Source organism: Dasypus novemcinctus, chromosome 10 (assembly GCF_030445035.2).
Source record: "Dasypus novemcinctus isolate mDasNov1 chromosome 10, mDasNov1.1.hap2, whole genome shotgun sequence".
Lineage (NCBI taxonomy): Eukaryota > Metazoa > Chordata > Mammalia > Cingulata > Dasypodidae > Dasypus > Dasypus novemcinctus.
This window is the reverse complement of record NC_080682.1, coordinates 99,620,126-99,636,070: the sequence shown is the minus strand read 5'-3', so window position 1 is coordinate 99,636,070 and position 15,945 is coordinate 99,620,126. Positions and strand designations below refer to the sequence as shown.

Below are 15,945 nucleotides of genomic sequence, written 5' to 3'. Positions count from 1 at the left end.
CCTGAAAGATGACCAGCAACTGGGTTAGGGTAGCATATATTAACCTCCAGATCCTTCATTATCCTCTGGATGCATGGGGATATAATGTCTACTTCTATTAGTACTACCCTTGTGCTTCAAACAGTGTAATTAAAATTCCATATTCATGTGTTGATTCATTATTTTTAAAATGTTGCATAACTGTCCCACACAGTGTGCATTTCAGTTCTAAGCTTAGAAAACTCAAAGACAATTTAGTGCCCTGACCATATATTGTATTGATCCTAAGGATGGTTAAGAAAGAAAATAATGAATAATCTATAACACTTTGCTTGGAAAAATATTTTTCCCTAAGCATGGATGACCTTACTCCATTTTTTCCTATATCTTTATTTTAGACCCAATTTCCCCAGCATTTTTTCAACAATTTGTCATTTCTTTATGCAGTGTACAATGGGGTTCATCAGAGGTGGCACTAGTAAGAAAATATCAGCAATGAGGATCATGGCTCATGGTGACTTGTGCCTCCCAAAGTGATGCATGGAGGCCAAAGGAATGATGGGCACATAAAGGATAGGCACAGCGCAGATATGAGAAACACAGGTGTTGAGGACCTTGAGTCATTCCTTATGAGATCCTATTCCCATTACAGTCTTCAGAATTAACACATCGGGCACGATGATGAACACACTGTTTGACATCATACAGAGAGCAACAAAGAAACCATAGAAATAGTTCACTGCACTGTGAAGTGCAGGCCAGCTTCATTCCATCCTGATGAAGACAATAGGAGTGAGAAAGTAGACTTTTCCTACAATATGTCAATCTTTTGAGAGTGAAAGGAAATGGGAGTACAAAGAGCATGCTTTTAATGAGAAACACCACCCTCATTTTGATAACTCTGGCATTGGTAAGGATAGAGCTGTATCTCAGAGGGTTGTGTATGGCCAAAATACGGTCGAAAGACATGACCAGGAGCACTGATGATTCCATATCTGTGAATCTGTGAATGAAAACTTCTTGAGCAAAGCAGACAACTGTGCCTGAATAACTGGATCACTTCTGAGATATGCAAATAAGCACATCTCAACCACAGGACAACAGATTTGGAGATTGCTGATGTAAGAAGTAACATAGGTGGGGTGTGAGCCTCACAATTTCAGGGAAAGCCCTGCAGACCAAGATCCTGGTTAGAACTTGTCTCTGTTGATGAGCTTGATTTCCATTGGTTCTGGGTTAGTGACTTCTGTTCTATCTTGAGCTTGTCCCTATTCATTACAGTTCCTTACGTAGCCCCTCAGGTCAAAGACTGCCAGTGTTACAGGATAGTGAATGGGGGATTTAGCACCTTCTCAATGTTAATTTACTTCTCCAATATAAGTAAAACGATCTGGTTGTTATGCAAACATAGCTCTAAGACAATCCCTTCCATTTCCCACCGCAACCACATTCTCTACCCCTAAGCCTCTTTAATATAGAAATTCTGGAAATTCCATTTTTGTCACCTTTACTCGCTACCCTCTTCAAGCCCCAGTTCTTGGAGTACCTATGTTTCAAACACATTTCAGTAGAAAACACCATGTTACAAAAAAGAGTAATTTAGGGTGCCTCTGTACTTACCACTTAACTATATAGGTAAAAGAAATTAATTTAAGGGGTAGGCATCCCAGCCTCAGTGCCCCTTATCTGTGGACTCATTGTTTTATCCATAGATCACAGACTACACAAGCTTACAGTTTGTAAAATTTTATCTTGTGGGACAACAAATCCTCTAGTTCTGCTGGACTCTATAAACAAATTGTTTCCTGGAGAAATTTCCTAGAAATTCCCAAAAGAAGGCCTGGATCAGGACTACAATCTCAAATCATTGATTTTTCCCAAAGGAGACCATGACAGAGACAGAATGGGACAGATCAAAGCTTTTGGAGACTTGAACATCTCAAGGAAAGTTTTTCCCAGAGATTAGTTGCGGCTAGCAGGAAATAGTTTAATCCAAAATTAATTGATACATTATTTTAAGCTCACTATTTCTTTTTTTTTTTAAAGATTTATTTCTCTCCCCTCCCCCCCCACTCCCACCCCAGTTGTCTGCTCTCTGTCTCTATTTGCTGCGTCTTCTTTGTCTGTTTCTGTTGTTGTCAGTGGCACGGGAATCTGTGTTTCTTTTGGTTGCGTCATCTTGTGTCAGCTCTCTGTGTGTGCAACACCATTCCTGGGCAGGCTGCACTCTTTTGCGCTGGGTGGCTCTCCTTACAGGGTGCACTCCTTGCACGTGGGGCTCCTCTATGCGGGGGACATCCCTGAGTAACACCAGCACTCCTTGCGCACATCAGCACTGCGAGTGGGCCAGCTCCACACGGGTCAAGGAGGCCCGGAGTTTGAACCGCAGACCTTCCATGTAGTAGACGGATGCCCTAACCACTGGGCCAAGTTCACCGCCACCATTTCTTAATTGGTGCTGATTCTCCTCTTCTTATTGTCAAGGAAGATATTTTCTTATTTTTCAAATATAATATAACTATACTATACTAAAGTACATAAATATGAAATGCACGGCACAATACATTTTTACATATGCATGTTTTGAAAGAAACATCAACCAAAGGAATGCTAAAAACGCCAATCTGTGGATTTGTCTTTTTTTCTTTTCATATCTGTTAATTTTTTTCTTCATGTATTTTGAAGTTTTCGTTTTACATGGATACACATTTAGGACTGCTATAATTTCTTGATGAAGTGACCATTTTATCATTGAAAGATATCTTTTTTCCTTGGTGTGGTGGTTTGGAGCTGTATGTACCCCATCAAAACTTGTTTTTAAATATTAGCCCTTCCAGTGGATGCGAACCCATTGTAAATAGGATCTTTTTTATGAGGTTACTTCAGTTAAGGTGTGGCTCAACCCAATCAGGTCTTAATCCTATTACAGGAGACCTTTATAAGTGGAATGAAATTCAGACAAAGAGAGAAAGCTATAGAAAGTGAAGATGGACATCAACAGAATAAAAAAGAAAAGGGAAAGTCCAGGGAGAGACCAGGAAGGGACCACAAAGTATACTGCCACATGACAGAGGAGTCCAAATGAAGTATGGCCACAGACAGCCCAAGACTCCAGTCTTCAGGAATAATCACTTTGATTATATGTTGGCTGGGACTTTCTTTTTTTCCTCCAAACTATGAGCTAAGTAAATTCTCATTGTTTAAGCTGACCCACTGCATGGTATTTGCTTGAGCGTCAAAGGAAATTAAAATATCTGGTGATACTTCCTACCATATGTTCTGATAATAATACACCCACACTGACCATATATACTTGTTAGCCATGTTAGACATGATACATATTTTTCCATTCTTTTACTCTTGATCTGTGTCTTTCTATTTCAAGTGAATCTTTGTAATCAGCATATTTTAATCCAGTGTGATATTGTTGTTTTGTAATTTGAGTCTCTAGACCATTTTATATTCTAGAATTAAAGATGCACATAGTTCTTAGTCTAGACTATCATTATTTTATTTGTCCTATCTTTTTATTGTTCTTTGTTGCAGCTTTCCTGACTTTAAGTTAAATCAAATAGCTTTCAGTATTCTATTTCTCTCCTCAACTGCATTTTTTAGCTTACATATTTGTTCTATTTTTTAAAGCAGTTTTCTCCTGGGATTATGATATGGATCCTTAATTTATCACAGTCTACCTTGAATATTATAACAATGCCTATGTAATTTAGTATTATATTTCCATTTACCTCATTTTTGTCTTATATGTAATTGTAAAATATTATTTCTAATTATATTGTAAACCTCACAATACATTTTAATTATTTTACTTCTAACAGTAAATTATATTTTCCAGAAATTAAGAGGAGAAAAATTTTATATTCACTCATATATTTACCCCTTTTGGCATTCTTCATTTCTTTCTGAACTATGACATTCTACTTTGCATTATTTTACTTCAGTCTGATAGATTCTTTTGATATTTGTTGTAGTACAGGACTGCTTGCTGTGAAATCTATCATATTTTTGGGGGGGAAGAGAGGTACTGGGGATTGAAACTGGTACATAGGAACCAGGCACTCAACCACTGAGCCACACCTGCTCCCTGCAGGTATTTTTAACCTGTAAAAGTATATATTTTGCTTCAGTTTTTAGAAGATAATTATGACAGATATTGAATAGCAGTTGAAAGAGGTGTCTTTCAGCACTTTCAAATTGTAATTCCATTGTCTTCAGTCTTGCATTTTTCTGATGGTAAGTCAGCTATTAGTCTTACGATTCTTCTATATGTAAAATATTTTCTTTTCTGTCTGATTTTAATATCTCATTTTATTTTGTTTTTCAGAGTTGGACAATGATGTGCCTAAGTAGGTTGTTATTTGTATTTATGCTGTGTGGGTTTGCTGCTGTTTCTCTCAGTTCAAATATGAAGGGCTCATAGCTCTCAGGATTTCAGTTTCTTATGACTTCCTTGCACTCATTTTCTTTGATTGTTCTATAGAAAATTATGATATTTATTTTGTTAATCTGTGGGAACTAATTTATTTTGTATACCTCTATGCCTTCCTTCGAAGCAAAAACCATGAATTCTATTATTAAAAGAAGATAGTTGGAATTAATAGTGCTATTTTTATCAACAACAGCTCAAACATATCCGCTGAGCTCTTCTTTCAAATACACAATGCACTCACCACCTCTGTAAGGTAAAAACCAAAAACCTAAAGTTTCAATACATTATTGCAGTCATATCAAAGTCCAGGATTTCTGAATGATATGCATTCATTACCATCTAGTCAAATAAATATGAATTTAAGCATTAATGGAAGAATTGATGGATAAAAAAGGTAAAAAATTTACTAAATATTAATAGCAAAATGACAGAATAAAGTCCTGAAATAAGAGTAGGTATTTTAAATGTAAATTGATTAAACTCTCCAATCAAAAGTCAGAGATTGGTAGAATGCTTAAAAAAGCATGATCAAAATATAACTGTTTACACAAGACTTCCTCTAAATTCAAAATCATAGGTAGGCTGAAAATGAAAGGATATAAAAAAAGATAGCTGAGGTGGCTACACTAATATCAGATAAAATAGACTTTTATTCTAACACTGTTGTGACGGAAAGATATGATCATTTTATACTGGTAAAAGGTCAATTCAGCAAGACAGAATTATAAATATGTATACACTTAACAGCAGACCCTCAAAATACATGAAGCAAATGCTAATATATTTGAAGAGAAAATACACAGTCATATGTTAATAGTAGGGAGTTATACTACTTTCAATAATGGCTAGAACACCTAGACAGAAGATCAATAAGGAAACAGGAGATTTGCATGATACTCTAAACTAACTAGAAATATATTTAGAACAGACATATATTTAGAGCAATTCACCCAACAGACAAAATACATATTTTTCTCAAGTGCACATGGATTATTCTCCAGCAAAGACTATATCTTAGGTGATAAAACAAGTTTCAATAAATTCAAAAATAGTAAAATCACATGTAGTATCTTCTTTGATTACAGTGGAATGAAACTACATATCAAAAACAGAGGGAGAAATTGAAAATTCACAAATATGTGGGAAGTTAAACAAAATATTCTTAAACAACCAATGGGTTAAAGATGAAATCACAAAGATTATCAAACTCCTAGAAGATAACGTAGGGAAGCATCTTCAGGATCTTGTGTTAGGCTATTGTTTCTTATACTTTACACACAAAAGCATGGCAATAGAAGAAAAAAATAGATAAATGAGAATTCACCAAATTTTTTAAAAATTATGGCTCAGAGGACTTTATCATGAAAATAACATGAAAACATACACAATGGGAAAAATATTTGAAAACCACGTATTTGATAAGGGTTAAATATCCAGAATACATAAAGAAATCCTTCAGCTCAACAACAGAAAGACAAATAGCCCAATATAAAAATGGGCAAAAGACTTGAATAGACATTTATTTTAATATTGTATTATAGCTTTCTATGTACAAGACTTTATATCCTTGGATAGATTTATTACTAGATATTTGATTCTTTTAGTTGCTATTGTGAATGGATTTTTAAAAAATTTCTTCTTCTGATTATTCATTGTGTGTGTATAGAAACACTACTGATTTTTATCGTGTTGATCTTATACCATGTCACTTTGCTGAATTCATATATTAGCCCTCTGATCTTAGTTGTGGAATTTTCAGGATTTTCTGGATATAGGATCATACTATCTGCAAATAGAGAAGGTTTTTATTTCTTCCTTTCTAATTTGGTTGTCTTTTATTTCTCTTTCTTGCCTAATTACTCTAGCAACAACTTCCAGTACAATGTTGAATAACAGTGGTGACCGTGGCATCCTTGTCTTTTTCCTTATCTTAGAGGGAAAGATTTCTGTCTTTTACCATTAAATAGGATGTTGGCTATGGGCTTTTCATACATGACCTTTATCATGTTGAGGAAGTTTCCTTCTATTCCTAGTGTTCTAAGTGTTTTTATCAAAAAAAGAGTGCTGTATTTTGTCAAATACCTTTTCTGCATGAATTGAAATGATCGTGTGGTATTTTTCCCCATCATTCTATTAATATGGTGTATTACACATTGATTGATTTTCTTATGTTGAACCAATCTTATATACCAAGGATAAATCCCAGTCGATCATGGTGTATAATTTTTTGAATATGCTATTGGATTTGGTTTGCTGGTATTTTGTTGAGGAGTTTTGCATCTATATTCATAAGAGATATCTGTCTGTAGTTTTCCCTTTTTTTTCTTTTTCTCTTGTGGTATCTTTACTTGACTTTGTTATGAGGGTGTTGTTGGCCTCATATAATGAGTAGGTAGTGTTCCTTCCAGTTCAATTTTTGGAAGAGTTTGCTTATAACTGGATTTAAGTTATATGTTTGGTAGAATTCACCCATGAAGCCATCTGATCTTGGGGTTTTATTTGTTTGGAATTTTTTGATAAATGATTCAATCTCTCTACTAGTAATTAGTTTGTTGAGATCTTCTATTTCTTCTTGAGTCAATGTAGTGAGTGTGTCTCTAAGAAATTGTCCATTTCATCTAGGATGTCTAAATATACTGGCCTATAGTTTTCATAACATACATTTATAAGCCTTTTTATTTCAGTGCATTTGGTAGTAATGCTTCCCTTTTCAATTCTGATTTTTGTTATTTGTATTCTCTCATTTTCTTTGTCAGTCTAGCTAAAGGTTTGGCAATTTTACTGACCTTTACAAAGAACCAACTTTTGTTTTTTTTTAATTCTCTTTATAGATTTTTGTTATTTCATTTATCTCTGCTCTAGTCCTTGTCATTCCCATCCTTCTGCTCACATTGGGTTACTTCACTCTTCTTTTTCTCATTTTTCCAGTTTTGAAGTTAGGTCTCTGATTGACATCTTTCTCTTTTTTTTAATGTTAAAATTTAGAGCTACAAATTTCCCCCATAACAACTGCCTTCACTGAATCCCATAAGTTTTGGTATATTTTCATTTTCACACACCTTAGGATATTTTCAAATTTCACTTCTGATTTCTTCTTTCAACTATTGGTTATTCAATAGTATGTTGTTTAATTTCCACATATTTGTGAATTTTCCCTTTTTTCTCAATATTAATATCTAGTTTCATTCTGCTGTAGTAGGAGAATATACATTGCATGATTTAAATATTTTCATATTTATTGAGAATTTTTTTGTGATCTACCATATCATCTTTCCCAGAGAATGACTCGTGTGCATGTGAGAAGAATATGTATTCTGTTTTCATTGGGTGTTGGGTTCTATATATGTCTCTTAAGTCTAGTTTTTTTGTTTTGTTTTGTTCTGTTAGTGTCTTATTCAGGTCTTGTACTTCCTTATTGAGCTTCTGATTAGATGTTCTATACATTTTTTTTTAGGAGGGATGGGAACCGAACTCAGGATCTTGCATATGTGAAGCAAGTGTTCAACTGCTTGAGTCACATCCGCTCCTCTCTATCCACTTTTGAGAGTGGTGTATTAAAATCTCCTACTATTAATCTGGAACTGTCAATTTCTCCCTTCAAATCTGTTAGTATTCACCTCATATATTTTGGGGATCTGCTGTTTGGTGCATATTTATTTATAATTGTGAGATCTTCCTGTTGAATTGTCCCCTTTATCAGTATGTAATAACCATCTCTTTCCCTTGTAATTGTTTTTGACTTCAAGTCTTTTATCTTATATTATTATGATATTAATTGGTTACTGCTTGCATGGTATATTTTTTTCTATCCTTTCACCATCAACTTACTTGTATTTTTACTTTAATGTGAGTCTTTTTCAGACAGCATATAGCTGGGTCATGTTTTTTTAACCATTATCCCAATCTCTGCTTTTGGACTGAAGAGTTTAAGGCATTTACACTTAAACTCACTACTGATAATGTGGAACATTCTCCTGCAATTTTGCTATTTAGCCTTTATAAGCCTCGTATCTCTTTTGTGCCTCACATCCATTAATGCTACTTTTCTATTTATTTCTTTCTTTTCTTGTATCACATTGAGTGTCTTCTCCTTTATATCTGGATATATTTTCATTTGCTTTCCTTGTGTTTACCATGGGATTTAAAATTTCACTTCCTAAATATATAACAATTATATTTGGCTTGATACCAATGAAACATTAATAGCATGCACATATACATTTCCTATATCCATGTATACACGCACTATTTGTGTTTGTTTCCACTTACCTCTTTGTACATTGTATGTCTGAAGACCTAGATTTATCATTACTTTTTATGCCTTTGCATTTTAGCACCTATAGTAAGGGAGAACTGGAGTTACATACCAAACAATACAATACAATGTTACTGGAATTTATAATTACCCAAATGATTTCCTCTACCACAGGTTTTTATTTCTTTATGCTGCTTTGAAACACTCTCTAGAGTCCTTTGCTTTCAGTCTCAAGAATTCTCTTAAGCACGGCTTCAGGGCAGGTCTAGTGGTGATGAACTCCCTCAGCTTTTGTTTATCTGAGAATGGCTTAATCTCTCCATCATTTTTGAAAAAGAGTCTAGCTAGATTTACAATTCTTGGCTGGCACTGTTTTTTTCCCTTGGCACTAAGTATTTCAACCCACTACCTTCCTGCCTCCATGATTTCTAATAAGTAATCAGCAGTCAATCTAACTGGGCCTCCCTTGTACATAAACATGTTGCTTTTCTCTTGCAGTTTCAGAATTATCTCCTTGTCATTGCATTTGCTTATGTATTCAATATACAATGAGGTGTTTATGAGGTATGTATTTTTCATGTTTACCCTGTTTGGTGTTCTCTTCTTGGATGTGCATATTCACATCTTTTCCAAGGTTTGGTAATTTCTCTATGATTATTTCTTTGACTATTCCTTCTGCTCCTTTCTCCCTTTCTTCTCTTTATGGATCTCTCATAATGCATATATTGGGATACCTGATGGTGTTGCATAGCTGTTTTAGGCTATTTTCACTCTTCATAGTTCTTTATTCTTTCTGCTCCTTCAATTGACTCATTCTGTGTGTCTTATCTTTAAGTTTACAGATTATTTATTCTGCCAGCTCCAATCTTTCTTGAACCCCTACTGGGCATTTTTTTTTTTTTTTCATTTTAGTTATTGTGGTCTTCAACTCTAGTAGTCCAATAGTTCTGTTTGGTTTCTTTTTAAAATTTCCATCTCTTTACTTAAACTCTAATATTGCTCATTCATTTGTGCCTGATATCCTTAAGTTCTTTCTCTGTACTTCATTTCCTTGAGTACTTTTAAGTTCATTTTTAAAGGCTTTATTCTGTGTGTCCACATCCCCATCTTCTTCTATGGTGTTTTTGTATTTTTATCTTCTTCCTTTGGATAGGCCACTATTCCCTGTTTCTTTGTTTGTCTTACACTCTTTTGTTGCACACTATATTTTAATATTTTAAAATGTTAACTCTGGACTTTGCTCCCTGGGATATCTGTTTCTTGGTTTTGTAACCAGCTGGTGATAGGATAGAAATTTTCTTGAGCTGCAGTCCTCCTATCAAGAACCTCTGCCCAAGGCAAATTAAGTGTGCATGGTTTTCCCTGTCTTTCTGGGCCTCTGTCTTGTCCTGGACTTTTGTTTTAGTTGTTTTAAAGTTTTCCTGTTTGCAGGAGTTTGGTTGTTCTCTATTTCTCAAGGAACAAACCCCCTTCTCCTGGGTATTTGAAGTTGGCAGGCCTTTGTCCTAGACTGTCTGCCTCTATAGGTTTTATACTCCTTTCCTTGTCTTATGCTGCTTTTGCCTGGAGGACTAATTCTGGAAGAGTATTACCACAGGAAGGAGTTTCCCATATCAGTCTTCTCCAGCCAAAATAGGGCCAGGTGCCCATGAAGGAGGAAAGACCAGCTCCATAGTGCCCTGTGGAGGCAGTGAAGAAGTGTACTAAAACTTTTCTGACAGATACCTAAATCTAAGCTTTCCTGGTATGCCCAGGTAAATTTCTCCCACAGCCCTCAGGGAGCCCTGCATCAGTAAATCTCCACTAACTCCACCCCTATCCTCCTATCCTGGAGGGTGCCTGCTGCAGACTTTGTCCCCTGAGCCTGGGGAGGAGGGGGTGGGGGTGGGGGGGGGGCTTTTTCTGCTCTTTTCTGTCACCAGCAGCTAGCCAGGAATTGGACCCCACAGTGACCTGCTATGAGACGGTGCTAGTAGCTGCTTCACTGAGAGAGCAGTTTAAAATTCTTTACTAACTTTATCACCCTCTTCCTGCTCTTCCCTGAATGCTATACAGTATTCTTCTGGCCTCTGGAATTTTGAAATAGTTGTTTCAGATAGTTCCTCTCTGCTTAATATTTATTTTGGTGGAAAGACTGGGTCATGAAACTCCCTAATCTGACATCTTCCTCAGTAGTCACCAAAAGCCTCTTATTTTAATGCCCGATCTTCATGAATGCTACATGTCAAGCTTCTTCTATTAACTATGCACCCTTCCTTACTTCTTCCTTCCTGGATTTACCCTGCTTTTGTGGTAGCAAGTTTAAGCATTGTCAATGCTTCTTAAGAAATTGAATTACTGAGATCATCCCTAGGTTTCAGGGATGTATGTAACAAGCATTCAGTTTATCCCACATACAGTAATATTATGTAAACATTTACATTGTGAAAGGTTAGTTACTGACCTGAAGAATCCACTTTCTTAAACCAAGATATGAAACAGGCTAAATAAATTCAAAATAATAATTTGGGTGAGATCCCATTATGTTTTGGTTAATAACTCATTAAGGTTTTTATCAATTTGATGCCAGAAATAGTGTGATTTCTAGAAATTGTAATTTTTAGTTACCTATAGTTTGTAAGAGTTGCTCATTTGTCTTAATTCAAAATTTGTCTCTAAATCCTATAGGCATTTCTGGGTACCCGAGAGTTAATATCTTAGCCCCAGCCTGTGTTAATTTACTGTGAGTCTAGAAACGAAGTTTATTTTCTAATGTTCCCAAAGGTTTACACCTCTGAGGAAAACAGAAGTAGGAACATCTAAATAAAGCCCAGGTGAAAGTGGAGGGCAGTAAATTTTCCAGTATGGACTAAATACTTGTCCTTATCAGTCGATAAGGTCCTTATCTATCTTAAGGTGAGTGTCTAAGTTTTGGCAAGTACAAGGAGCTAAAAACCCCTTTGGAACCCTAAAACTAGCACTTTATCAAAGAACTTATATCTGAAGAAAAGACGACAGGGAGGATGAGGAAATAGCTTGTGTGTGTATATGGGCATGTACGCACATGTATATATGAGGGTAGGTGGGGTTGCACGATCTGATGTTTAAACCTCTGGGTCTCATTTACTCACTAATATGACAAATAAAAATATCTTTATCATCAATTTAATAAAAAGGAAAAATCCTGTTTGGCCAGTCCAGAATTTGATGTCTAGAAGGGATGGTAGGGGAAATTTAGTTGAAATAATTATTAATACCGAGGATTTAATGATTATCTTCTTTATGTTAGTGATTATATATATATTTTTTGTTTTAAATAGCCCTTTAAGAACTGTTGCTTACAGTATTTCACAGAAAAGAAAACATCTGCTTGAAGTCCTAAACTTTTGTACACCAGTCTTGAGGACTGAATTAGTACCTTACAGAATGGGAATTCTTAGAGATCTATTTGGGCAACCTTTTATCTGAGGACAACTCTTCCTAAAGTTTTCTCTTCTTTTGTCATTCCCTATATCCCAACCTCCTAGTTTTCTCTTAGCCCTCAGGACAGTCTTTTGTGAAATTCTCTTCAATAATTTTGCTTCTCTTTGGAGTTCTCTCTGAGGCTTAAATTTTGCATTTTGCACATTTTTCCTAGGTAATTTCATCTACTCCCATCAGTTCAGATAGCAATTATGGTGTGAATACTTCCAGATTGACAGTTCTGTTGAGATATCTCTCCTGAAGTTCACACTCCGTGTCCAACTGCATATTCTGTTTAAGAATGAATTTACCATTTAAATCTGAGTGCATGGATTGGTCATCAATATCCCTTAGCTGTTGATTATGAAGGTAGAGTGAAATACCGAGAAATAATTTTACTTATTTTACATTTCTTCCATTATTATTAATCCTTCTGAGAGTGCTATATTTCAGGCACCATGCAGATAACAAGGATGTAAAGAGAAATAAAAGCCCACTTATGCTTGTCAGTATTTGGCAGCAGGGTGTGGGTATATGGTAGTGGTGTTGGGGTAGGAGGGAGACAAGAGAACATGAAGTGATAAAACAGTGTAGAAATTTCCATAGTAAACATGCACAAAAAAGGCACAATTTTAAAAATGTAAGTCAATATACCTCAAGCAAAAGAGTACAGGAAAGGGAATAAGATCTGTTGGAAATGCAAACTTTTCTACTACTCCTGCGCAGGAGGGCTCAGAAACAAATTTGATAAGTAGGCATACTTTAGCAGATTACACACAGGATGATTTTCATGACATTTGACAAATATATTACCATTTCCAAAACATTCTCTGCAGTTTGCAGTTGGTTCAGTGCCATGTGGGAGGTAAATAAGACATGGCCTAATTGTTGAGGAACTCCTGTCTAGAGGCTATGACTCCATTTAGCTGACAAACAGATCTGGTTATCTAGGACCCAGAAAAAGTAAAATAAATTGGTCCAGGTTTGCTTGTCATTTTTTATGTCTGTCTAAGCTGTTCTCAGAAGAATTTCAAAATATAATACTAATTTACAATCAATTGTCATTTAAGAAGAGACCAATTAATTCCACCCCAACACCAATTAATTCCCAGTGTATTCTATTTGCCACTGAAGAGTGCTAATCTTTTTATCTTGCAATCTGAAATATAAATAATTCTCCAAAGAATGTCCAGTGGGCTTTAGCCTTCCATTGGCTAAAATTAAGTACTTTTTCACCTTTGCCATTACTTTGCAAATGGAATTATTCAATTCATTATTTGCATTATTTATGGATTTAATCAGCACACTTACTAAACATAGGCTACATTACAGTCATATTCAGTATTTTTGTTTCTCTAGTATTTTATACCCATGCATTCAACATTGGGGTATCTTTAAGCCCATAAATTTGGCAGTACGTTATAGTATTGTATGGTTTATTTTAGAAAATATCATTTGTGCTTTTTTAATAGAGGATATAAAAACAGAATTAGGTTATTTTAGTTGGAGTTCCAATTTTTAAATTACAAAGGGAAATTTTGATTTTTGTTTCATTTAGAATTTCTTGGACTAAATTGGTCATCTGAATGGAGATGTAATGAACACCCACTTGATACTGCAACACTTCACACTTTTCTTTGAAATAATGATCTGAAGCATGGCCTGTAGTTGTGTAAGCAAGGACCTATTATATTTCCTTCAGGAGTTTACATGTGGAGACAGTATGGATTCTCCCTAGTGTCTATCTACTGCTTTAGTTCTCCCTCATGTTCTATTGGAAAACATCCTGTCATGAATATTAATATTCAAAAATGCATCTTATTTGTTTCATAAGCCTAAGTTTGTACTTGGCACTTCATAAATATTTGTAAATATAAAAAATCTACCAAGATTGCCTTCACTTTACAGATTTAAAAACAGAAGTTCAAATAGCTTAAACAGCTAACTAAGCTAAAGAAAGATGTGGCAAGTATATTTGAACTGATAACTTTGTGTTCATCTTCATACAATTCTTGATGTAATTCATATATTTACTTATGTATAACATGCGAATAATAATTACCTACCTCATAAGCTTAGGACTTAAATTAGTCTATACATTTAGTTTCTACCGTTTAAAGTTTACTAACATGTAGATATTTTTAGTTATCTGATTATTTTCTGAGAATATTATTTTCAAATTGTCTTCCATGAAGTTCTCAAGACTTGTGGAGCTAACATGTGGATTGCTGAATATTGTTTAGAAAAAGGCAAGTGGGAAAGAGTCTTGGTGTTCCACAGCTAATTCAGTCAAAGCAACTCGTTTAATTTGTTTTATAAATTGGGCCAAAATGTTGGATGACCACCACCCTAGGATACATTTTTAGAAATGAAATTGCCAGTGGAATATATGAACATGTTTCAGGACTCTCGATAAATTTTGAAAATTGTCTTTGATGAATTATTATGCTAAATAGACTTATCAGAATTCTATGTAAAATACCTCCTTATTCCCATAATACTGTCTTTTATATAAATGTCTAAGTGCTTTTTGTTCATGTGATTTCAGATTGTTTATGTGAGTAAAGAGTTCATATTCCCACTCATCATGTCTGTTCTCAATCGCTCTGAGGTTCAGCTTTTTCTTCTGATTGGGATCCCAGGACTGGAACATGCCCACATCTGGATTTCCATTCCCATCTGCCTCATGTACCTTGTTGCCATCATGGGCAACTGTACCATTCTCTTTTTCATAAAGACAGAGCCCTCACTTCATGAGCCCATGTATTATTTCCTTGCCATGTTGTCTGTCTCTGACCTGGGCCTGTCCCTCTCTTCCCTTCCTACCATGCTGAAGATCTTCTTGTTCAATGACATGGAAATTTCACCCAACGCCTGCTTTGCTCAAGAATTCTTCATTCATGGATTCACGGTCATGGAATCCTCAGTGCTTCTAATTATGTCTGTGGATCGCTTTCTTGCCATTCACAATCCCCTGAGATACAGTTCTAGTCTTACCAGCAACAGGGCTGTTAAAATGGGACTGATCTTAACTATTAGGAGCATTCTCCTAGTTCTCCCACTCCCCTTCATTCTCAGGAGGTTAAAATATTGTCAGAAGAATCTTCTTTCTCACTCATACTGTCTTCATCAGGATACCATGAAACTGGCTTGCTCTGACATCAAGATTAATGTCATCTATGGCTTTTTTGTTGCTCTCTGTACTATGCTGGACTTGGCATTGATTGTGCTGTCATATATGCTAATTTTGAGGACTGTACTTAGCATTGCATCTCTGGCAGAGAGACTCAAGGCTCTCAACACCTGTGTGTCCCACATCTGTGCTGTGCTCATCTTCTACGTACCCATCACCACTCTGGCTGCCTTGCATCGCTTTGCCAAGCACAAAAACCCCCTTGTTTTGCTTTTGATTGCAGATACATTCTTGTTGGTGCCGCCCCTGATGAACCCCGTTGTGTACTCCATTAAGACCAGACAGATCCGGGAGAAAATCTTGGGGAAGTGGCTTCACATATGTAGGAGATAAGAACTTGAATAGTGAGGTGGTGAATTATCAATGAACAAGCACTTGTCACCTCCTATGTGTCCAATGCTATGATGGTCACTACATAATGAAGGAGTGGTAGCGGATAGTGAAAAGGCATGTCCAGAATTTATAATAAAGTCAGAGATCAATATTAAAGGAGAAAAGAGCAATAAAGAAATATATGAAGATTCCTAGAGGTTTAGTTAACATTTTAAGGAGAATTGAAACAAAGTATTGAATGGAACATTTGGATTTGAGTCAGCCATTAAAGAACAGGTAGAATTTGAACATATTGAGATT

The 15,945-nt window shown here is 35.5% G+C and overlaps 1 protein-coding gene and 1 pseudogene across 1 annotated transcript; one reads left to right on the top strand and one right to left on the bottom strand.

Moving 5' to 3' along the window:
- Positions 1 to 368: 368 nt before the first annotated feature.
- Positions 369 to 6,429, bottom strand: LOC101429518 (olfactory receptor 51A7-like; annotated as a pseudogene).
- Positions 6,430 to 14,706: 8,277 nt separating this feature from the next.
- OR51A7 (olfactory receptor family 51 subfamily A member 7) lies at positions 14,707 to 15,645 on the top strand. The gene has a single exon (XM_004447285.3). The coding sequence runs from the start codon at positions 14,707 to 14,709 to the stop codon at positions 15,643 to 15,645; it is 939 nt and encodes a 312-aa protein (XP_004447342.2).
- Positions 15,646 to 15,945: the final 300 nt, after the last annotated feature.

Bases quoted from the DNA above. Each gene is read 5' to 3' on its own strand.
- OR51A7 (XM_004447285.3), top strand. From the start codon at position 14,707: ATGTCTGTTCTCAATCGCTCTGAGGTTCAGCTTTTTCTTCTGATTGGG.